This window comes from Mustela putorius, unplaced genomic scaffold, assembly GCF_011764305.1.
Source record: "Mustela putorius furo isolate JIRA1106 unplaced genomic scaffold, ASM1176430v1.1 tig00000788_pilon_pilon_pilon, whole genome shotgun sequence".
Taxonomy (NCBI): domain Eukaryota; kingdom Metazoa; phylum Chordata; class Mammalia; order Carnivora; family Mustelidae; genus Mustela; species Mustela putorius.
Genome location: NW_025421481.1, coordinates 9,470,859 through 9,494,937, shown reverse-complemented (window position 1 = coordinate 9,494,937; position 24,079 = coordinate 9,470,859). Strand labels below are relative to the sequence as shown.

Here is a 24,079-nt window from a genome sequence, read left to right as displayed (position 1 = left end):
ATTTCTTGCAGGGTTGGCTTAGTGGTAATGAACTCCTTTAGTTTTTGTTTGTCTGGAAAATTCTTTATTTATCCTTCTTTTCTGAATAATAGCCTTGTTGGATTAGCATATTCTTGGCTGCAGATTTTTCCCATTCAGCACTTTGAATATATCATGCCAGTCCCTCTGGCTTAGAAAGTTTCTGCCAACAAATCCACTGATAGCCTTATGAGATTTCCCTTGTATGTAACTGTATTTTGTCTTGCTACTTTTAAGATATTTTTTTCTTTATCTCTATAATTTGCCATTTTTATTACAATATGCCTTGGTGAGGATCTGCTTTTGTTGATTTTGCTGGGGGTTCTCTGTGCCTCTTGGATCTAGAAATCTGTGTCCTTCCCCAGATTAGGGAAGTTCTCAGCTATTATTTCTTAAAATAAATTTTCTCTTCCCTTTTCTCTCTCTTCTTCTTCTGGGACTCCTATAATATGAATGTTATTACATTTTATGGTGTCACTGAGGTCTTTAAGTCTGATCTCATTTTGAAAAATTCTCTTTGTTCTCTTTTGTTCAGCTTAATTACTTTCCATTACTCTATCTTCTAGCTCATTAATTCATTCCTCAGTTTCTTCCACCCTGTTGTTCATTCCATCAAATGTATTTCTGATTTTGTTTATTGAGCCCTTTATCTCTGCTGTTATTCCTTATCTCTGTGCTAAGAGTCTCACTGGTGCCTTTCACTCTTTTCTCAAGTCCAGCAAGTGTCTTTATCATCACTACTTTAAATCTGGGGGGTGCCTGGGTGGCTCAGTGAGTTTACTGTCTGCCTTTAGCTCAGGTCATGATCCTGGGGTCCTGGGATTGAGCCCCACTTCAGTAGGAGTTTGGTTCTCCCTCTCCGTCTGTGGGAACTGAGGCCCTGCAAAATTCCCACATCTTGAGACACAGTGCGAACAGAAGTTCGGGCTGGTCTTTTCAGGGAGAAGGCCTGCCACACTGGTTCTAATGCAAGTATGACTGGGATGAATAGTTTCACCATGGAATGGGGGGTGGCCGGGGGGAGATGGCTGGGTATAAGCAAGTCAAGTAGTGAGTGTTAGTGCTGCACTGATTCCCACAGATGGCCCTGTGCTAATACTGAGGGGTTAGGGGTGTTGGGAAATGGCACCCCTTTGTTCCCAGAGGGTTCTCTTTGTGAATACTGCCTCTCTGGAACAGGCTCAGAGATGAATAAATAACCTCCCCACTGTGTACCCAGGAGCTCTTTAGATTGCTGTTTCTACACTGTGTGTCCGATGGCTATTTGCCCTACCTTCTCTCCAAGAGCAGCCTGAGTCCTTAGGGGCTCTCCCTGAGCCAAGCCAGCTGATCTTTAAAACTTCAGGTTTTAAACCCCACTGCTTACAAGAACTCATGTAATTCACCCCCTCTCATTTTCCAAGCCAATTGCTATGGGGCTTCCTCTTCTTTGGGCACTTCCTGAGTGTTAGTATGTCTCTTGCCCTTCTCCACAACCAGGGCTCCCTCCCCACTGCAGTGGTCATGATCTGTTTCTCTCCTAAACCAAGTCTCCACACTTTCTAACTTCTTCAATGTGGGCTTTTGTCTACCTTTAATTGTGGAGTTTTTCCAGGTTGATTTCTGGAGTACTTAGGATGATTTGATAGTTATCTAGTTGTATTCATGGGATGGGGCAAGTCTAGGTTCCTCCTACTTGGCCATCATCTTCCCCTCTCTATCTTCTCACATCTGTGATAGTTTTTTTTTTTTTTTAATTTTAACTAATCTTCACATCCAATGTGGGACTCAAATTTATAACCCTGAGATCAAGAGACATACATTCCACTGACTGAGCCAGCCGGGCACCCCAGTAATATCTTCTGATACATAAAAGTTATTACTTTCGATGAAGTCCAATTTATTCCTTTTTTTCTTTTGTTGCTTTGTGCTTTTGATGACAAATCTAAGAAACCATTTCTTAATCCAAGGTCACACAGACTTATGTCTGTTTCCGTCTAAGAGTTTTATAATTTTCAGTCTACAGTTAAGTCTTTGATCCATTTTGAGTAAATTTTTGTATATGGTATAAGAAAAGGGTCCAAATTTATTATTTTGCATGTGTTTATCTGGTTGTCCCAGCACCATTTATTGAAAAGAGTCTTCTTTTTCCATTGAATAATCTGGACATCTTTGTTGAAAATCAGTTGACCATAGATGTCTGTATTTATTTCTGAACTCTTTATCTTATAAGGCTATATGTTCATCCTTATGCCAGCAGCATACTGTTTTTTTTTAAATTATTGTAACTTTGTAGTAAGTTTTGAAATTGGGAAGTGTGAGTCCTCCAACTTCATTGTTCTTCAATATTGTTTTGGATGTTCAAGACCCCTTGCCTTTCCATATGAATTCAGATTGTCCATTTCTGCAAAGAAGGCAGCTGGAATTTTGATAGGGATTTCACCGTATCTATATATCAATTTGGAGACTGTTTCCATCTTAGCAATATTAAATGTCCCAATCCATGAAAACAGGATGTTTTTCCTTTTGTTTGTATCTTTAATTTCTTTCAAGAATGTTTCAGAGTTTTCTGTGTGCAAATCTTACACCTACTTGGTTAAGTTTATTCTGAAGTATTTTATTCTTTTTTGATGCTTTTGTAAATGGATTTGTTTTCTTAATTTTATTTTTGGGATTTTTTGAACTTACTATGTTAGACATTGTGAATGTCCCAGTATTGGCTAATAAAGAAGCAAGTAGTTTAGCAAATAGGGAAAGTTGAATATGTAAGAAAATAATTACAATATGGTACAATAAGTGTTTTAATCGGAGAGTCGTACTGGGCACCATGCGAAGCTTGAAGAATGATTGGAGTTCCGTTTTCAAGGCCACTAATGACCTGTTTAATAAAATAGGCTATAATCCCTTACCTTTTATGTTAGTGAGATTGGGTGGCAAAATTTAATATCTTATTTTTTTGTTTATTATTTTTATTTTTTTAAAGGAGAGAGAGAGGGCAGAGCAGGCAGAGGGACAGGGAAAAGCAGGCTTCTCACTGAGCAGAGAGCCCAACATGGGGCTCGATCCCAGGATCCCTCGATCCATGATCTAAGCCAAAGGCAGGCGCTTAATGGACTGAGGTAGCCAGGCACCCTGGGTGACACAATTTGGAGCACAAGTCTCTTCACTACTCCTACTCCAGGACAATCCCAGAGTTAAATTCCCTTTTCTTTACATATAAGAATTGGATTAAATTGCAAATAAGAATTACAAGATAAATATGTTACAACTACAATCTTTAGCCCCCTTTCAACATTCTTTGCTATGGAATTACTATGGTTCCACCTTCTCTTTCATTTTAATGCTTACCTGGGCCTTATCTGGGAAACAAAGAAACCTCTGCCCTTCAGGAATTCTGAGAGCGACTGAGCCAGCTAAATTGCATGCCTGGTAGGGGTGCCCTTTAGAGATGCAAAACTAAGAGGCAAAGGACACCTGATCAGTTTACTTTTACAAACTTCATAATTGTTCATATTATATATAAAACATTTAATAGTGGAACCAATGTAATCATTTCTCCATCTCTCGTCTGTGAGCTCTCTTAAAGCTAAAAATATATTTTAGTTTTTGAAAAATTTTTCTCTGCTTTTTATTTCTATCTGAAGAGCTAAAAAGATATCAGAATTCCATATGTCTAAAAAAGTCTTATGAGTTAATAACTACTATATTCCTCCCATCTCCCCACACATGTACTATTTTATTCCTCTAAGAAATTTGCATTGCTAAGATATAATACAACTGTAGTTTCAATTATAGCTTTAAGGTTTTGAATGCCAAAATTAACAGAACTTGTTTTCCTCACTATTTGAAATAGCTGTGAATTTTCTCTCTCTTGTGGAATGATTATGACATTGTGTGTGCGTATATGTGTATTTGAACCTTATGTGTCTGGTGACTAAAAATTCTTGTAAGAAGGAATAAGGACTTAAGTTACAGTTAATCTTCTACTGAATTGTAATTGTTTTAGGGCAAACTGAAGTACGTTTCCAGCTCTTACAAATTTGGCAAGATACAAATGAAATACCACAGAGATAGGAGTCCTGGGGTTGTGAACCAGAAGTGAGATATCTATCTGTAACCTCAGCTTTTCTCTTTCCATGTAGCTTAACCGCCCCCCACCTCCCCACCATTATATTAGCTGTGAAACTGCACGAGGAGGCCTAGCGGACCCAGGGATGTCCCAGCTATCTGTGGGATGGATCTGAAAATGCTACACTGAAAAGGAAATATTCATAAGGAAAAATTTTCAAAGTGGGATATGCCTTGAATATTTGAAGGGCACTTTATAGTAAGAAAAATGTCAAATTTACATTGTTTCTTCCCAAATTTATGCTAGCAACTAAAACTTGTTAAAGAAACTCATTTTTGTATCTTTTCAATGCTCTAATTTTGACCTAAATATAGAGGCTTCCCTTTCTGAAAAAGCATGTTCATGAAAAGTTGAGTGAGCAAATATGGTATTTTGGAGAACCAACTTTACCTTTCTACTAGCTTATGTTTCACTTATATAAATGTCCACTCTGACACCAATAATTTGGCTTTAGTGTTTCATTTAATCTTCCTGTGAAATAGTCAAAGGCCTGCAAATTTAAAAAATGTAAACATTCTGGGGGAAACTTTGAAAAGAACCTCATATGTGATTCTTCCATGAGTGCTAAAATTGTTTTGTAATACCTCTGGTTCTGAAGTCTTCTGGCTTCCTGATCATCAAATGAAAAGAATACTCAGGCAACTTTTGCCATCAAGAGAAGGTATATCTTACTGTCTCAAGAGAAAATAAGGCTAGATCCATCGGGCAGTTTTATAGTCAAAACACTGACAATTTCAGCCATGAACATATTTTACTGACTTGCCCTTCTACTAGAAAACATAAGGTAGTAAATGAAGTATCAACATTCTGTACACCTTCTATGGCATCTGTAGTTACTCATTGCCAAGGGACTAATGGCAAAGCTATAACGTAGTAACACACAGGAATATTGAAATGAGAAAGTCAAGACCTTGAAATGGATTGAGGATAATCTCACAGTAACTGTATCAAATTGGCAAGTTTAATAGTTTGTTAATATTGGGAATAAAACACTGTGTACCATTTTGGTGAGAGGATTACCTTTTCCTTCAGATCCTGATGTGACAAATGAAATAATTGGGATCGCTGCTGCCTTTATTGTTTTTAAACCCTTGTTCTTTTCCTTAATATCCTGAAGAGTCAAGGGCTGTCTAATTATTACTTTTGGTTTATTTCACAGCACAGTAAAAAAAATTTTTTAGAGAAGATGAAAACTGTGGTCTTCAATCTGTTCTGACTGTATAAAACTTGATATATGAGATGTGCAAACATAAATATATGATTAAATGTATTCAGGTTCAGACGAGAAGAGCTTTTGTAATGAAACTATATGAATAGTTCTAAAGTTTGCCTTGCACAGCTAGGTAGCTAAGTAAGATTTTCCTTAAAACCTTACTTTCTGGTTCTACATATAGTTTCAATATTTACTCTTAGATTTACAATATGCCAGTTAAAATATTGATGCTTTTTTATAATTTTATAATGAGTTTCTGATTAGAAAAGAAAAATCTACCGTAAGAAGTATAGTACAAGGCATCTAAACAATTTTTCACCCTCTTCTAAGGCTTCCATGTTGTCCAATGGGTGATATGTTAGTAAAACAATGAAACGTTCTATGTTCCCTTTTATTGCCATCCATCAATCCAACAACTGCGAAATCACCAGCTGACAGGAAAAAGAGAACTACATCAGTCCTCTCTAGCTGCAAAAAGAAAAAGCTTTAAGAACTTCTTTTCACATAATGTCTGGGATCCCAGCAGGCTGGAGTCAAAGTACAGTGTTCCTTGTTACAAAAGCTCTAGCTTTGTGAACATGTCAAACAGCACATAAGTTACAATTTATTTTTGTTGTTATTGGCGGAAGAAGTGTATGTGGGAGAAGTAACAGAAGTGGCTGAGGTAATGTAATAGAGTGACAGCAACATCAGTAGCGGCTTCTAAATATCAGGCACTAGCTATCATAATTCTAATCCTCACAATAACTAAGAAGGTGGATCTTATTTTCTTGGGAAACTGAGGTTTGGTGAGACTGAGTAACTTAGCAAATGCCATGGTGAGTCAAATCCAGACCTGACTGGATCACCGCACTGGTCTGCCTTCCAGTAAAATGAACTGATGAGGAAAAACTGAACTGGTAAAGAATAAATGGAACGTACTGGGAAGAAGGGGAAGCAGGAAGAAGACACAGGAGGAGTGTTTTAAGATAAATGAGGCTGCCAACTTGTACGCCACCTTGTGCCTTTTTCTGCTCCCCTCTTCTGCAGAAAGAAAGTGACCCTACAATCTTAGCATGAGAAACAGACTAAGTATCATTTCTATTAACTTGATTGTCTATCATCAACCATTAAAAATTCTAGCCTTTAGGGGCGTCTGGGTGGCTCAGTGGTTTAAAGCCTCTGCCTTCGGCTCAGGTCATGATCCCAGGGTCCTGGGATCAAGCCCGATATCGGGCTCTCTGCTTAGCGGGGAGCCTGCTTCCTCTTCTCTCTCCCTGCCTTCTTGTGATCTCTGTCTGTCACATAAATAAATAAAATCTTCAAAAAAAAAAATTCTAGCCCATAAAGTCAGACCTTATTAATTACAATTAATTACTCATCCTGAAAACAATATTAGCTTCAGATGAATTGGTAAGGTCTATAAAGCAGCAGAGCTCAAACTTTAGCAAGCTTTGAAATCACCTAGGCCCTATCTCCAGAGTTTCTGATTCAGAAGGTCTGGGGTAGGACCTGAGAGTTGGTAATTCTTACAAGTTCCCAGGGAATGCTGGTGCTGCTGGTTCAGGACCATGCTGAGAATGACTAGTGCAAAGAAAAGCTGTGCTAACCACAAATTTATACGTACATACCTATGACAAGCTGATTAGTAAAAGAATAGGATTTCTCAAGAGGCTACCTTCCATTGTGCAAGCACAACTTTTGAATTCAGTTATTTACAACAGCTTCTGTAAAATGAATAGTGTTCATACAAATGTAGGACAATTGACCTTATGGCCATGTTATTAATTAGGCAAAAGACTATGCTTTTAATGTGCAATTTGCTCACCTAAGCATTTGTAGTAATAAGAATATCACATTTAGAAGAGGCAAGCATACCTGTATGTAATACCAGCCCTTCATAAGCCAGGAAAAAAATACATAAAAATAAAATGCACTTAGGGATGGAAACATCTGAAACCAGAACTATTTCCATTTCTGATAATAAACCTCTGCTGGCTTTATGGTGCTTATGGCTTAAAAAACAAACATTTTAATAGAGTAGAGATAAGAATATTCATAGAACTGGATTCCTGGAAGCCAACATACCCTTAGCCTGTTTCTTATCCCTGGCTCTGAGTTTGACTTAGTCTTGCCTGGTTTTGGCACATGTTGTACTTATAATACTAGGAATGATATGACCCTGCTGCTGGAATCAATATGAAAATTGGGGAACAGGATGTCACAAAACTAGTATTATTTTAAAAGGCAGTTGCTTCCAGTTTCAGAGTGACCTGAAATTAGTAAAGGTATGATTCCTATCCCATCGGGTCTTCTAGGATAGAGACTTCTCATTCCCACATCCTTCAAAACAAAACAAACAAATAAACAAAAAACACCCAACTCTAAATAATCCCCTTTACTTGGTTATCAGGATCCTTTCTATAGGCTAACATTTTTCTTTTGGGGGGCAGGGAGTGGGGTCCTACAATAACTTTATTATAACAGAGAACCCAGGCTGTAATAAGTCTACATGATTAGAGCAGATGGTAGTTATCTTTCCAAAGGGTGATGCCTGAGCCCAGCTGGCGCACACTAAGGTTAAAGCCAAGGTCCAGAATACCCTGTTTCCTGCTATTACCCTGCATTGCCCAGCTCATGATGTGAGATGAGAGACTACACAGCCACACTGAAGGGAAGGATGAGGTCCCACCAGGCAGAGGCAACAGCCCAACAGAAGAAAATTTTAAAATCACCAAAAAGGATGCTGAAATAAGGTGCAGTTGCCCACCCTTGCTATCCTCTGTTGAGAAAGATGAGCTTATGGGATGAATAGCAAATTATGTCCCTTATTCCTCAAATGAATAAATCCTGAGAAGATGGGGTTGATGGCCAGTCAACCAGAAGAACAGGATGAAAATCTGAGCTTGTTACAGATCTTCGTGTCTCAGGGAAAGGGCAGCAGGGATAAGAGAGAAGAGAGGAGCATTAAAATGCCTGGAAGCATTAAAAAGGAGAAACTTCTTTCTTTCTTTTCCTTTAACAAGACAGGAAATAGTATCTTTTATTTTCCTTGTTGCAGTGGCAGCAGACCTTGGTTTTCATAAAACATGATCTCCGTTCATATGGTCTGTTGATAAGATTGCTCAGTCATGGGGAGGCCAGGCTGACCACTAATGTTAGGACTAGGTCTTCTCACAAAGCCTCTAACAAGCGTTGAATCTCATGCTGAGTCCACAGAGGTACATTCAACACCATAAAGTGCTCCGGTTAAAGCTTCTGTGATATTGCAATGATATGATTAATGGCTTTTTTTAAAAGGCTATGGCTTTCCTGTACATGTTAACTATTTCAGAAAAGTTGTGGATACAAAGATGGGGGAGAGTCTGGTTTCAAGCCACACAGTTCCAGACACCAGCTACAGATGCCTCTGCCCTGTTTAACTACATGTTCTTTTCTGAGAAACACATTCAGTTACTGTGGTTGAAAGAAATGATCCACTCTTCACCTCCGACCTTCCTTATCCTGTGAATCTCACATGTGCAAAGGCTGAAGGCAGGACGGTTTTGTTTCTGTTCCCTCTCATTAGGGAAATCACTTGGTGACCCGGTGAATGTGATGAACAAGGTAGCCCAGTTGTCCAAGATGACCCTTGCCACAGGGATGCAGCTGACCTCTGTTGTTTAGATGGAGAACTCCTTGGTCAGCTGCTCCACCTGTTCAGGCTTTAGCCCTCTGAAACAAAACAGGCTAATCTGGTCGGGGATGTGCTGTGCATGGTTGGGAGAAGCCCTCCCTCTTGAGGTTCGAGACCAGCTGAATCTGCAAACTAATGATGCAGTTGGCCATGACTTGCACTTCCTGCAACTATTGTTTTGGAAAATCTGGGCTGGTCAGAATGGTCAAGGCAACCTGAGCTCTATTGAGAGGAGGGCTGAAATTTACAGAGGAACATCAAGGTCTTCATTTGTGACTCCACCCCTCTGACCTCAACATCTTTGCAGAGCCCAGTGAAGTCTCCCACATGCTTACCATAGAAGCCCATGTTCTTGGTATGGGATTAGCAGAGACAAACATTAATGCCCTCTTCAGCGAAGTGGTGCACAACCCAGGCTCCCTTGTTATCATCACTACTGACAAAACCTTGGTAGGCCATGTCAAAGAACTAGAGAGATTCTTCTTTCACTGCTATTGCTGTTGCCTTCTATTGCTCAGGATGAGGGTCCACTCCCATGGGATTGTGGGCAGGAGTGTGCAGAAGAACTCTTTGCTCTGGTGTTTTTGAAATATCCTCCCTAGTGCCTGTGAAGTTAAAGCTACAAGTCTTGGGGTCATAGTATTGATAACCTTGCAGCTGCGTGCCAGTGTGTCTGATGGTTTGGGCAGAAGGACATCTTGGCTGAACTTAAAAAATCTTTGCAGAAGCCTAGCTCTGATCCCTAAGGCCTCAGTTCCAGAAATGGTCTGCACAGTGACATACTGGCCGATTTTCAACACTTTGCTGTTCTCACCCAGGGTTAATTTTATAGGTGCCTTGCAAAATTCAGCCAGTCCTGCAAGAGGCAGATTTTCTTTGTTCAGATATTTTGCAGCAAACTAGGCCTCTGCCTTCCAGACACCAGGAGGACGTAGGCTTTTCATGATACTGGTAGGCACCACCTACCAGATTCTTCTTTTTACTGCCGGTATCTCTCTCTCTCATAGGCTTTTGTGATTCCCAGGATTGGATCTGGGGGCCCCACCTCCGAATGGGCTCACCAGGAGCTGACTCTTGCAGAGGGCAGCGGGGTGAGGTTGGTGTGGAAGGTGGCAGTGATTTTGGATAGAACACTGCTGGAATGCACAAGGTCATGGTGGAAGCAAGAGGTTCGGTGGGTAGCGGCAGAATGGAGTGGAGGGCCAGCGGCGCAGACATGGAGGCTCAGGCTCATAGGCTGAGCTTTCTTGTTGGCAGAAGACTGTGTGGAGTCGTTATATTTTAAGACTTTTTCAGAAGTTTCTGTTAACTCTGTATGTGTCCCTTTTAGAATTTAGCAGAATTAGTAGAATTATTTTTTTCTTTTTTAAATAAGAAAGCCATTTTTTTTTTTAAATTTCTAAAACTCTAGCATATATTTCTAGGGGGTGCTGATGGTCACTCACCATACCTGTACCAAGTTGTCTGTGTAGCTACCAAACCGTCTGGCCATCACTAGAGCAGGGCAGGTGCACTGGGGAGGCCCTGACTTCCTGCTGGTGCTGATAATTTCTTGTTTCAGTTCATCTACAATGATCTTGCCCTTCAAGTCCCAGATTTGATGCTGTGGCCTATGGCAGCCCAGAGCCAGTAGTGGTGGGGGCTGAATCACAGGGCATCGATGATGTCCCTGCCATCTAGCGTATGAAGGTACTTGCTTTTGTGGAGGTCCCACATTATGGCCTGGCCAGCCGTGCCTCCAGAAGCACAGAAGAATCCATCTAGCCAGTCACAGCCCGTGTGGCCCAAGTGGTTGGTCCTCAGCTTACAGTTTTCCACATTTTATACCCTGACCGGCTTGTGGCTTATGAACAAAAGAAATTTATTTCTCACAGTTCTGGAGAATGGAAGTCCAAGATCAGGGTGCCAGCAGGGTCTGTTTCTTGTAAAGACCCTCTTCTGGGTGACAGACTACTGCCTGCTCATTGTATCCTCACACAGCTGAAAGAGAGCTAGCTACCTCTCTGGTCTCTTAAGGCCACAAATCCCATTCACTTGAGGTCTCTACTTTCATGACCTAATTACCTCCCAAAGGCCCCACCTCCACATCCCATCACACTGTGATGAGGTTTTCTTTTCTTTTCTTTTCTTTTTTTTAAGATTTTTTATTTCTTTACTTGACAGACAGAGATCACAAGTAGGCAGAGAGGCAGGCAGAGAGAGAGGGGGAAGCAGGCTCCCTGCCGAGCAGAGAGCCCGATGTGGGGCTCGATCCCAGGACCTTGGTATCATGACCCAAGCCAAAGGCAGAGGCTTTAACCCACTGAGCCACCCAGGTGCCCCTCTGATGAGGTTTTCCACATACGAATTTTGGAGGGACACAAACGCCCAATCCATTACAGCCATGCCCTCCTGTCACTCATTCACTGAAATACAATGGCAGAGATGTACTGGCATTCTACCTCACACCATCTTTCTAGTTTACAGTCTAGGAGATTGGCACATCTCTAGAATATCTGAGTTATTTTCTTTGTGAGTCATACCTGAACCCCCCTAACTTAGGTATTACCAATTATTCCATCCTTTATTTGAAGCAATGTTAGCTCAAAGATCCATCGGTGTCTGCAAACTAGTAGGAGTTTTCCGGGTGAGTACTGCTTTTTCTCCAACTCGGAAGCCCCAGCTTCGTTTCTAGAGTCAAGAGCATCGTTTTTGTTTTTGAAACTCTGGTCACTACCCTACTCATTTTCATTACCGCAGTGCTGTCCTACACCCCAGGGACTTAGCCCAGCAAATACCAACTTTTCTGTGGGTTAACTGGTTCATGGTCCCTTATGGCCCTGTCCTCTATTAGGGCTGGGCGAAAGAAGACAAATGTGTTAGTCTCCTCTCTAGGAAATGAAGTAAGGATACTTTGAGGTCTTAAATTTTTATTTAATTTTTTTGTCTTGATCAGAAGTATCAGAGAAAAATATAAAATTTTAAAATTGGAGTGCTCTCTTCCTCGCCTTCTCTTCGCCCAATATCCAGCCCTGGCTCTGGGTGCATCCCAACAAGGCACTTGCTGTCTGAGCCACTTTGTGTGTGTGTGTGTGTGTGTGTGTGTTTTGGAAGAAAGTGATGTGAGGACAATCACATCATTTTTCATTTTCATCATTTTTCTATTCCTGTGTTGCTATCATTCGATCAGACACCTACCAAACCCCCAACTCTGGCTCAGGTAACACACTGTCCTGAGGAGACATAGGTCACGCAGTCCTGGTCTTCGGGAGTTTGCGATCTCCCCAGAGATGCAGTCAAGTGAAAGTTCAGAGGAAAACACAAGGGGATGTGTGACAGTAGAGGAAAGGGGGTTTAACTCTGGCTTAGGGTGACAGGGGGTCAGGCCACTCTTCACAGAGGAGAATTATTATTCATTCTATTGGCCAGACAGCAAAAGATACCAGGCATTAAACTGAGGTTCTCGTTTTTTCCACTTTAAAGTCAACTCAACAATAGTCCCCATTTACTGTCAAAGCTACTCCTGTGTGATAATGCCACAAATATGATTATGCCAACCTCTCCTGCTGCTCACCTTACACTTCGTATCTGAAGGTCATGGTACTAAAAATTGGCATGGATGTATTCCAAGGAATCTGGTTATCATGCTTGACTATTTATCATTCTAAAATTGAAGAGTTAAAAAACGAGTTAATTGGCATTTTATAGGATGGGTATGGGGTCGGAAGAGTGAATCAGCAGAGGGAGAAACAGAAGCACTGTGTGAGCCAAGACCAACTCTGAGGAAACTTAGATTACCACTGCCCAAAGCTGAGGGTAACCCATGGTTTGTTTTTCATAGGGGAGGAATTGTTTCACATACCACGTGGAATGCTCCTGGGGCCTTGACCGGTCTGAAGCCGTCAACAGGTACGCACTGATCAGCATGGCCATTGCAGAAGCAGCTGCCCTTGACAATGAAATCATAGATTGCGTAATGTGTAAAATGTTGAGGCTTTGCGGTCAGGTCATTCCTCTGACAGGGGCAAGACTGCCGTTTCAGCAGCTGCACACGGAGGTTGGTGATCTTCAGCTGCTCCTGCACTTTGGCACTGTAAGGGTTCTCTGCATCGTATGGCGGTGACAAAGCTCGGAAAATAACCTGTAAAGAAGAAAAATATTACCATGAGTATATAGGGCTGTGTGCAAACCCCAAATCATTTGCCTCATACAATTTTGATGTGACTTATACCTTTTGTCATCTGCAAGTGATAAGATAGGCAGCCTTTTGACCTTGATCACACAGGTGTGCTGTCTGTTTGGATGCAGGATAAGTATGAAATAAGTAGCCAGCAGGGACCTGACTCTTGAGATGAAGGCAGCCATGCAGAGACTGGGAAGAGCATTTTGGGCAGAAGGAACACAAGTTTCAAGGCCTGGAAGCTGAATCAAGTCTGTTTTTTGTTTGTTTGTTTGTTGTTTGTTTTTTGGGTTTTTTTAAAGATTTTATTTTTATTTATGTGACAGAGAGAGCAAGTGCATAAGCAGGGGGAGCGGCAGAGGGAGAGGGAGAAGTAGATTCCCCACTGAGAAGGGAAGCCAGGACTCGATCCCAGGACCCCGGGATCATGACTGGAGCTGAAGGCAGACGCTTAACCGACTGAGCCATCCAGGTGCCCTCAAGCCTGGCTTATTAAAGGAAGAACAACAAAGCCGGTGTGACTGAGGTCCAGGAAACAAGGGGACAGTTTTCAGAGCAGAGGATGGAGCCAGGACAAGACAGATCATGAACAGAGAGCCCTTCAAGGCCATGGTAGTTATTTTAGCTGTAGTGGGAAGCCACTGGAAGGTCATACACAGAGAAGTGATGTTTTCTGATTTGCATTTTTTAAAAAAGACAATTCTCGTTCCTGTGAGGAGAATGGATTATAAAGCGTGACGAATAGAAGCAGGAGGACCAGTTAGGAAGTGATTGCAAAATCAAGATCCAGACACTTCTATTTCCAGATAAAATGTGACCCTTTCGAAGACTAATCAGTTATTAATTGGGGTCATGGTTGCTACAAATACTTTGGGGTTCCCCTCTTCTGGATCTGCCTTCCACGCTTGTGGCACGTTCTTGGAATATTCTTACTAGCAGTAAATATACAGTCCTTTCAGAGTGGATTTGATTTCTGAAATCAGTTAAATGTCCCTTAAATCCACATATAGAGAATAAAATGGCTGATCAAGTTAGTTAAGAGTACTTTTTTTTTTTTAAGATTTTATTTATTTATTTGACAGACAGAGATCACAAGTAGGCAGAGAGGCAGGCAGAGAGAGAGAGAGAGAGGAAAGCAAGGCTCCCTGCTGAGCAGAGAGCCCAGTGTGGGGTTTGATCCCAGGACCCTGGGATCATGACCCGAGCCAAAGGCAGAGGCTTTAGCCCACTGAGCCACCCAGGTGCCCCAGTTAAGAATACTTTGGTTAAATGCAAAGTAGAAGTAATAAAACAGTTTTTATTGTGTATATTAGAGATAGACTCGAAAGGCAATTTAAAACTTGAGTTCTGAGGAGGAAACCAGAGGGAGGAAGATTCAGAAGGGACGGGCTTTGGGCATGTGTGTGTATCTATACATTATATGGGAGTAATAAAAGGGCCCCTGGGGTGGAGTGGTACAAACTTCTCCAAGGGTCTTTTAACTTTGGGGGAAAAGAGGCTGGTGGAAGAGGAAATCATTGCTAGTGGAAACCAATGAATATAAAAAAGGAATTCCAAACAATCTCATGACATAAACCAGTATTATAAGGAGGCCAACACTAAATTATACCTTATTATGGAGATTTAAAAAAAAAAAAGAACGAAACCTCAAACAATCTTGTTAATTTATATAATGAGAGACAAAGCTCTCTTGAAAAATTCTTAGGTATCTCTTGATTTTTTAAAGATATGTTAAGAGGCTGGGTGGCTCAGATGGTTAAGCATCTGCCTTCAGCCCAGGTCATGGTCCCAGGTTTTTGGAATCGAGCCCCACATCAGGCTCCCCGTTCAGTGGGGAGCCTGCTTCTCCCCCTGCCGCTTCCCCTGCTTGTGCTCTCGTTCTCTCTCAAATACATACATAAAAAAATCTTTAAAAAAGATATCCTGGAACTCTATTTCAGAAATATTTGGATAAAGTAGTTTGAAAGTAAAGTAATTATTAAAAAGTGGGCTTTGGATAAACTTCCATTTAGAGAGAAGGTATCTAAAAGTAGTTTTCCAGGAAAAAACTTCCTTAAGGAATACTTTGGATGTAGAAGTTTCATTTTGGAAATTGATTTTGCACTGAAAGTATGAAAGGCAAGAATCAACTGTGCAGGATCACATCTTCAGGCCCACTGGTACATAACTGTCCCAAATGAAATATAACTTTGGGAGAGGGGGTGATAAGTCAATGGATACTTGCTGTCCAGCAGCCAGAGTGATCCTCTATAAACAGAAGTTGGATCATGTCACTCTGCTTAAATTGACCTCCACCCAAAGACCTCCCATTTGTCTCAGAATAAAATATAAAGTCCTTGTAGCAGCCTTGCCTCATTTTTGTTCTTAGTGCTTAATACCAACTAACACATTGTAGTAGTAGTTGTGTAATGATTTACCATTGTCCCAGTCTAGGAAGTAAACTCCTTGAGGGTAATCACTGATCCCAGGACAGTGCCTGGTGCAGAGTCAATATTCAGTAAATTTTTCGTAAACGAATTGGTTGATTTTAACATTGTTCTTGTCATTCAAGTAATAGGTGAGAATTTTAAATAACTTAGCTTCCTCTTACAAGATCTTAAATGGATTCACATACTGAATTCATGTTATAGCACTAGGAAGGAAGAGGTAGGAACTTGTATTATAAAAGTTATAAATAATTGAATCATTAACCAGTTTCTGCATTTCTAGGTATTTTTGAACTTGAAAAAAGTTGTAGCCTAAACTTTAACAATATTCCACACCATTTATTCACATGTAAAGTGTTGGAAACAACATAAGGAATAAAGTTTTCCAACAAATAATATGTCGCCTACTTGGAAGTCAATAGATAACTAATGTCTCTTTTTAATTTTTTAAAATATTATTTTATTTAAGTTCAATTAATTAACAATTAATTAAAATTAACATTAATCAATTAATAAGTTAACTAATTTAAGTTCAATTAATTAACTTTGATTTGATTTCTGAAATCAGTTAAACGTCCCTTAAATCCACATATAGAGAGTAAAATGGCTGATTAAGTTAGTTGAATGATTAATAGTGTATTATTAGTTTCAGAGGTCAAGTTCAGTGATTCATCAGTTGCATATAACACCCAGTGCTCTCGAGGTAATCTCTTTCAATGATAGCCCATATCACAGCCTAATTTTACATTTGAATCATTAAAATTAAAAAAAAAAAAACACTGAATCCATTGTGAGTTATGTGGAGCTAATTTTTCATAAAATATCCCAAATCCTGGCACTCTGTTAGACATGTGTGAGGAACTCTCAATAAAACCAATAATGTGGCTATGTTTATTGACCACAGTAATGCAAGGACATGGAAAAGGTCACAGTGCTAACCAAGTAAGTAGTCTACTGAAAAGGCTACAGCATACTTCTCTAAATTGTGGCCCACCCTTCCTTTTCCTCCACATTGGTGACAACTGTTTGCTCTCTGGGTTCCTATCACATATTTACCCTTGACATTTACCCTTGTTTCCTCTCCCTCCCTCCTTACAACCCCTTTCCCTCCTGAGAATTGCTCTGCACATGCAAGGCTAGAGGAAGGTCTGTCAAGGTTTGTAGGAACTTAGAAGCTCTTTGGCTTCCTGAACCCAGACTGTGGAGGCTGAATGGCGTCTCTGTGCTCAGTGTGCCTGACACCACAGCTGGCATGCTGATATCAGCCGGGAAGGGACATCATGACCCCTGAGGCTGTATGCTGGAACGGAGACAGCCCAGTGCCACAGACACAAAAGTCAACGGGAATTTAAACCATGAAATCTTTTTTCCAGAAAGGAGACGCCTTAATCTGATACTCTGGGAAAAGGATCTACCCTGCGTCAGGAAACAAAGAGTGCGCCAATCCAGATGCTTCAAGCTTCTGGCAGGTCGCCCTTTGGGTCCCACCCAGTTTTTCTTCAAACATCTCCAGAAGAAGTCTGCATGGCACTGCTAAAATGAAGGAAAAGCACAGAAACCCTCCTGTAACACCAGCCTCTTCTGGTTTCATCCCCATCAGGAACAGGACGTATCTATGAGCCCATCACTGCTCTTTTGTTATGACTGCTTCTGAAGAGGGAACTAAGACCAGGTCTGTTTTGATAGCAGCTTGTTACTGCTATTGGCCGGGACCTCCTGACCATTTTTTTTTTTAAGATTTTATTTATTTATTTGACAGACAGAGATCACAAGTAGGCAGAGAGGCAGGCAGAGAGTGAGAGGGGAGGAAGCAGGCTCCCTGCTGAGCAGAGAGCCCAATGCGGGGCTTGATCCCAGGACCCTGAGATCATGACCTGAACCGAAGGCAGAGGCTTTAATCCACTGAGCCTCCCAAGTGCCCCTCCTGATCATATTTTTCAAATTAAGAAAGTTGATTGTATTTCAGTGGCTAATACTATCATTATAAAGAAATCTGTCACTCAGAATGTAGGAGACATTAAGAATTTACAATGAGATCCCAAAGACAACAAGGAATACTAGCAACTCCACAATATTTTCCCATCCATACCTCTGTCTATATACATAAAGAAGATAATGTAAACAACTTTGTTTCAACTTAACAATACCTTGTAAATGTTTTCCAACTCAATGGACGTAACTCCCCATCAGTGGTTCTCAAAGTGTGGCCCTCAGACCAACAACCTTGGTATAAAACCTGGGAACTAGTTAGAAATGCAAATTCTGTCTATCTATGTATCTATGTATCTATCTATCTAAGAGAGACAGTGAGTAAGAGCAGGAGGGAGCGAGAATCTGAAGCATACTGAGCTGAGCCTGATGTGGGGCTCAAACCCACGACAATGAGATCATGACCTGAGCAAAACCAAGAGTCAGAACTTCAACCAACTGGACCACCCAGACTTGCCGGAAATGCAGATTCTTGATCCCTGTACCAGGTGGACCGATCAACTCTGGAGATGGGGCCCAGCAATCTGGGTTTCAGCACGTCTTCTGATGCACAGATGCAGGATTCTGATGCACAATGAAGTTTGAGAAACACTGCTGCATTACTTAAAAATCTGGTTAGAGATCCATTGTGTGGATATGACACAATTTATTTAACCAGGCTGCTGTTGCTAGGCATAGATTGTTTCCAGATTTTCAATATAATCAGCTATATTGAACAATCATATAGCTAAAATGCAGAAGTTTATATAATGTCCTGAAGATACATTTCCAAATGTGAATCAATGTTTTAGATTAAATGCATAATTTAAAAACATCTCTGAGCTTCTGAATGAATCACAGCCTTTTCCTACCTAATCCTTGCAATCTTCACATTTCTCTGGTCTTGCCTCACTTTCTAAGCCTGGAATCCCTCAAACTTTGCCTAAGGATCTGGATTTTTGGCTTAGATTCTGCCATTTCTTATGCCCAAGTGTAACAAAGAGATCCTTAAAAAGTTCTGAGCAGGTTAGAATTATCTATATGCTCTTCCTCTTCTAACTCTCAATAATACTGAAAATTAGTTAAAATAGTGTTCCCTAGTCCTACTTTTACTCTGATATGAAACTTTCAACAGAGTATTAACACAATATGAATAGAATAAGAAGTAGAGTAAATATGAAGTACATAGTAGTCTAGGATCCTTTTACTATCAAACTCATACCTTACATTTTACGCCATAACTCAAATTTTATCGCCTATGTTATTAGATCACAATAACTCAAGAAACTTAGTTATCACATTTAAAAAATTATTTTTAGCCACTAGCTTGAGGAATATTTCAGGTCCAAGTTAATTACCCATCCTGTAGACTCTGTTGGCACCTTTCTGTGCTAGCACTTTCACACTAGTCCATGTTATTGCCTATTTACTTATCTGTATCACACACAATAGACTCTGCTCAGTGGGCAAGGATCTTGTTTGTCTGGTTAACAGCTGTGTCCCCAGCATGCCCCACGGTCTCTGGCATATTGTAGCATTTCATAATTATACTGAATGAATAAATGAATGAACTCTTTTTCCAAATAGTATTTTTAAAAAGGAGAAGCCAAATAGGGAATAAGATTTAGAAGATTAAAAAAGCAAAATGCTCTTACCACAAGTTCTGCACTCTTGATGAAGAGTGTAGGAACACACATATACATGTCTAAATACCTATGTAAAAATATGTAATACATTTCAAATGGTTTTATGGATTCTTTCTCTTCATCAGCACACAAGATCTTTCATATTCTTAAGAAAAGGGATCAGGCAGGTATTATCAAGCACCCAAACACATAGAAATATTAGGTCTTTTCCACGGTTTCTGGTCTAGCTTTCTTATTTACTAAAAATGGAAGCCTTGGGATCACAACTGCAATGATTCTTTTTTTTTTTTTTTTTGCAATGATTCTTTAATGTGTTTTTTAAGTTCTTGAATCTTCATGTTCTCAAAAAAGCAGCTTTATTTTCAATGACTTTCTCTTGTGTTTTTCTATTTTATTTTTGCTTTCATCTTTATTACTTTCTTCTACTTTGGATTTAATTTTCTCTTCTCTTACTGATTTCTTAAAGTAGAACTGTAGATCCTTGATTTGAGGTATTCCCCTCCCCATCAAATGCTTCTTTAGGTAAATTTTGTTTTACGTAAATTTTGTTTCATTGTGTTTTCAGTTCAAAATCCTTTCTATTTTCCCTTTTTAATTTCTTTTTTGACCCATAAGTTACTCAAAAGTGTGTTGTTTAATTTTCGAATATTTGTGCATTTCCCTTATACCTCCTGTTATTGATTTTTTTTTAAGATTTTATTTATTTATTTGACAGAGAGAGACACAGTGAGAGAGGGAACACAAGCAGGGGGAGTGGAAGAGGGAGAAGCAGACTCCCCTGCTGAATAGGGAGTCCAATGCAGGGCTGGATCCCAGAACCCTGGGACCATGACCTGAGCTGAAGGCAGACCCTTAAAGACTGAGCCACCCAGGTGCCCCTCCTGTTATTAATTTCTAATCTAATTCCTTTGTGGTCAGAGAACATACTTTGTATGATTTGATTCTTTTACATTTATCTGTATTTGTTTTATGGTCTATCTTGATAAATGGTCCTTTTGCCCTTGAAAAGATTGTGTATACTACTGTTTTTGGCAAAGTGTTATATAAATATTAATTAGGTTAAGTTGTTTGACAGTGTTAATCAAATCTTCTGTATCCTTACTGATTTTCCCTACTTATTTTATCGATTTTTCCAGAAAAAAGATCTGAAAAAACTCAGCTATATTTATCAACCCATCTGTTTCTTTTTGCAGTTTTTTGCTTCATGTATTTTGAAGCCTTGCTACTAGGTGCATAAACATTTAGGACTGTTACATCCTCTTGATGAATTAGCACCTTTATTAATATGAAATGTCCCTCTTTATCTCTGGTAATCTTCTTTGATCTGAAATCTACTTTGTCTAAAAATAAAGCCACTGCCAAAAACTTTCCTTTGGTTAGTGTTAACATATATATCTTTTTACATCCTTTCACTTTTAACTTATTTATGTCTTTTTATTTAAAGATTTTCTTTATTTATGTATTTATTGCAGTGGGAGAGGAGAACAGTCAGACGATTAAGCATCCAACTCTTGATTTCAACTCAGGTCTTGATCTCAGGGTCCTGAATTCAAACCATATGCTGCTCTCCATGCTGAGCATGGAGCCTACTTGAAAAAAATAAAGTGAATTTCTTACAGTTGCACTTTTAAAAAAATTTTATCCAATCTGATAACCTATGCCTTTAATTGGAGTGTTTAGACCTTTTACATTTAATGTGATTGTTGAGATGGTTGTGTTTAAATCTTCTATTTTGGTTTTTGTTTTATATTCTACTCTTTTTTTTTTCTATCTTCTGTTGGATTGACTATTTTAGGGTCCTATTTATTTCCTTTTTTGTTTATTTTTTGTAACCTTTTTTAAAAAAACAGTGGCTGCTTTAGAGTTTATAGTATATAAAGTATATATACTCTCTCTATATAGAGTATATAGTATATATCTTTAACTTAATACAGTCTTTCCTTAGGTAATATTTCTTACTTCACATATAGCATAAAAAACTTAGAACAGTATACTCCCCTTTCCTCCTCTCAACTGCTGCTCCATTGTTGTAATGCACATCCATTAGGCTCCTCCTAGATTCCTGCTCTCTGGACCTAGCCCGGAAGCTTTCTCTAGATAATAAGCTGGGACAATCAGAGAGCTCACCTCATTTGCTTCCATTATCTCAGGGATTACTGTTCTCTGCTGCCTGATGTCCAAAATCTGAAAGTAGTTATTTCATATATTTTGTCTTTTGTTTTTTTTTTTTTTTTTTTTTTTTTAGTTGTTTCAGGCAGTGGGGTTAGTCTGGTTCTTATTACTGCATATTGGCTAAGAGCTAAAGTCTAAAACACCAAGGCAGCTTAACTTTTCTGAAGTATAATTTATAAAACTGTAACTGGATTAGCCCTTTTTTTTTTTTTAAGATTTATTTATTTATTTATTTATTTGAAAGAGAGAGAGAGAGCACAAGTGGGAGAGGCAGAAGGAAAGGGAGAGAGAATCTGAAGCCGACTCTGTGCTGTGCATGGAGTCTGATATGGGGCTTGATCCCAAGACCCTGAGATCATGACTTGAGCCAAAACCAAGTTGGTTACTTAAGGGACTGCACCACCCAGATGCCCCAAGCCCTTATTTTTATATAAAAATTTCATAGAAATGAAATCAGAAGTTTGTTTTCTTTAAGATTTTATTTATTTATTTGAGAGAAAGAGAAAGAGAGAGACAGCATGAGTAGGGGGAGGGGTAGACAGAGGGAGAGTGCAGGAAACCCACTCCAGGGATGATCACAGGACTCTGGGATCATGACCTGAACCAAAGGCAGACACTTAACCCACTGAGCTACCCAGGTGCCCCCAGAAGTTTGATAATGAAAGTATGAAAACTTGCTAGGAAGCCTTGACTCTCCCTGATGATAATACAAGTCAAGATTTTGGACCCCAGATCTGGACTTTTTCCTGTTCTACAAATCCAGTAATATTTTTGTAGGATGCTCATACATTTCATTCCTAGTCATTGCCATAACCATAGATTTTTATGGGTCAACTAGATGTACAGTCAGAGTTAATAGATTAAAAGTCCTGGAAAAGCAAATTTATTTTCTTATTGGCATCTCAATCTAAGAAATGTGAAAAATAATTTAAAATATAAGCACCCAATTTTGTATGTTTATTCAATAATTCTATTTTAGTAATTTGGACTTTTTAATAAATGGGTAAACCCTCACTATAACCTTGTTTATAATTTATGATACCTATATATATATTTGTCTATCTTACATTTTTTACATTTGTGCTATGCTTTGATTCATCTTTGTATGCCCATCTAATACCATGTCTCATAGATTCTCAACAATGTGTACTGGAGGGCCTGGGTGGCACGGTTGGTTAAGCATCCAACTTCTGGTTTCTACTTAGGTTGTGATCTCAGGGGTGTGAGATTGAGCCATGTGTTGGGCTCTGTGCTCAGCATTGAGTCTGCTTGAGATTCTCTCTCCCTTTCCCTCTGCCCCTCCTGTTGTGCTCTTTCTCTCTCTCTCTATCTCAAATAAATGAATAAATATTTCAAAAAATTATGCATTGAAGGAATGAGTCATTATAGAATTATGTTAAGACAGGCTCATTTTAATTTTGTGATATAAATTAATAATATAAATATAAAATTTATTCATATAATTGCATTTTATTCATAAGAAAATATATTAGGCACATGGTACTTCACAATAAACCTATTATGAAATAGCTTACTGTATGGTATTCTTATACCATGTCCAACATGACTAGTAAAATTTAACTTTATAGAAAAAATGAATTTAATATTAGTAAGTATTAAAATATTTTTGAGTGCCAAATTTGAATAATGTATTGTTCAGGAATAAACCTAAACCAACTGCAAGAATGACAGTGACACATTTAGACAGGAATCATGCAACTCTAGCCTAATATAATCTAATAAAAAGACAAATCACCTCAACAGTAAAAAATGTTTCTATAAAAGAAAAGTAATCACAGTTTTTCCTTACTCTATTTAAGCCCAGTTAGAATAACATGTATATTGAGAAACATTTCCAATTGTACTCATTTGTCTTATGTGGTTGTTTACTAGTTGTTTACAAATAGCATCTGGTTAATTGAGTTGAATCTTGTGACACATTGACAGCTATTCTGTTTATTGTCAGGTAGATGGTATACCCAAGACCTAGCATGGAAACTGATATATTTGTCTCCATACCTACTGTTATTCAAGCTCTGTTATCTACTGTTTATTTAATATCAAGCTTGATATTAAATATCAAGTTCCTGAAGTTTAGTAGGATTCAAGCATTCCCATGTCGCCCCACCAACAAGGAAGGTTTCATATTAGTTGACTTCTGAAGCCAGTTACTGGCTCCATTTAAGTTGAAGTTGTAGGTATGTGGATGAAAGAGCATAGATTCTTTGAATGAGTACATGTGCCCTAATGTGTTCTTGAAACAGGGTTCCTGCTTTTTTGGATAGGCACCCTTGGGAAAGTATGTGACATTTTAGCTTTTAAAAGGTTGCCGTGAGTGGGAGTTTGGGTTTCATGGAGAGAGAAGGCAGGACAAGGAGAAGATAGCATAATTGACTGGTGGGCGTCTGCAGCTGAGCAGCTGGTTGGTTTAATTTTAGAACATTCGTCCTTGACTGTGCCACTGTAAGTGGAGCACCTACTTGTCTTGAGAAGTGTGTCTGTCTTTTGGGCAGAACCAAAATCCTTTTTGCTTACACTCTGGAGCATTAGGCACCCTGTTTCATCAGATAGCCCACCTTTTAAAGTGGGAGAGTCTTATCTACTCAACTAGTCCTTCTGAGATAGGACAATATAACCTAATAAAGCTTTCAATGGAACAAGCTGAGGAATGCAGTGCACTCAAGTGACTTACTTGTACGATAATAACCTCAATT

General features: G+C 39.3%; 1 protein-coding gene, 1 long non-coding RNA gene and 1 pseudogene across 3 annotated transcripts in view; 1 reads left to right on the top strand and 2 right to left on the bottom strand.

Annotated features, from left to right (window-relative positions):
* LOC123393291 overlaps positions 1–12,898 on the top strand; it is a 90,577-nt gene extending 77,679 nt beyond the window's left edge. Inside the window, exon 3 of the long non-coding RNA XR_006608041.1 lies at positions 12,815–12,898. This is a non-coding gene — a long non-coding RNA (uncharacterized LOC123393291). The remainder of the gene's footprint in view (positions 1–12,814) is intronic.
* NTN4 (netrin 4) overlaps positions 1–24,079 on the bottom strand; it is a 113,131-nt gene that overhangs the window by 61,781 nt on the left and 27,271 nt on the right. For both annotated transcript variants that reach the window (XM_004748504.3, XM_013054186.2), the window contains one exon: positions 12,836–13,114. In XM_004748504.3, coding sequence (XP_004748561.1) covers positions 12,836–13,114 — 279 coding nt within the window. The remainder of the gene's footprint in view (positions 1–12,835; positions 13,115–24,079) is intronic.
* LOC101670413 lies at positions 6,618–11,112 on the bottom strand (annotated as a pseudogene).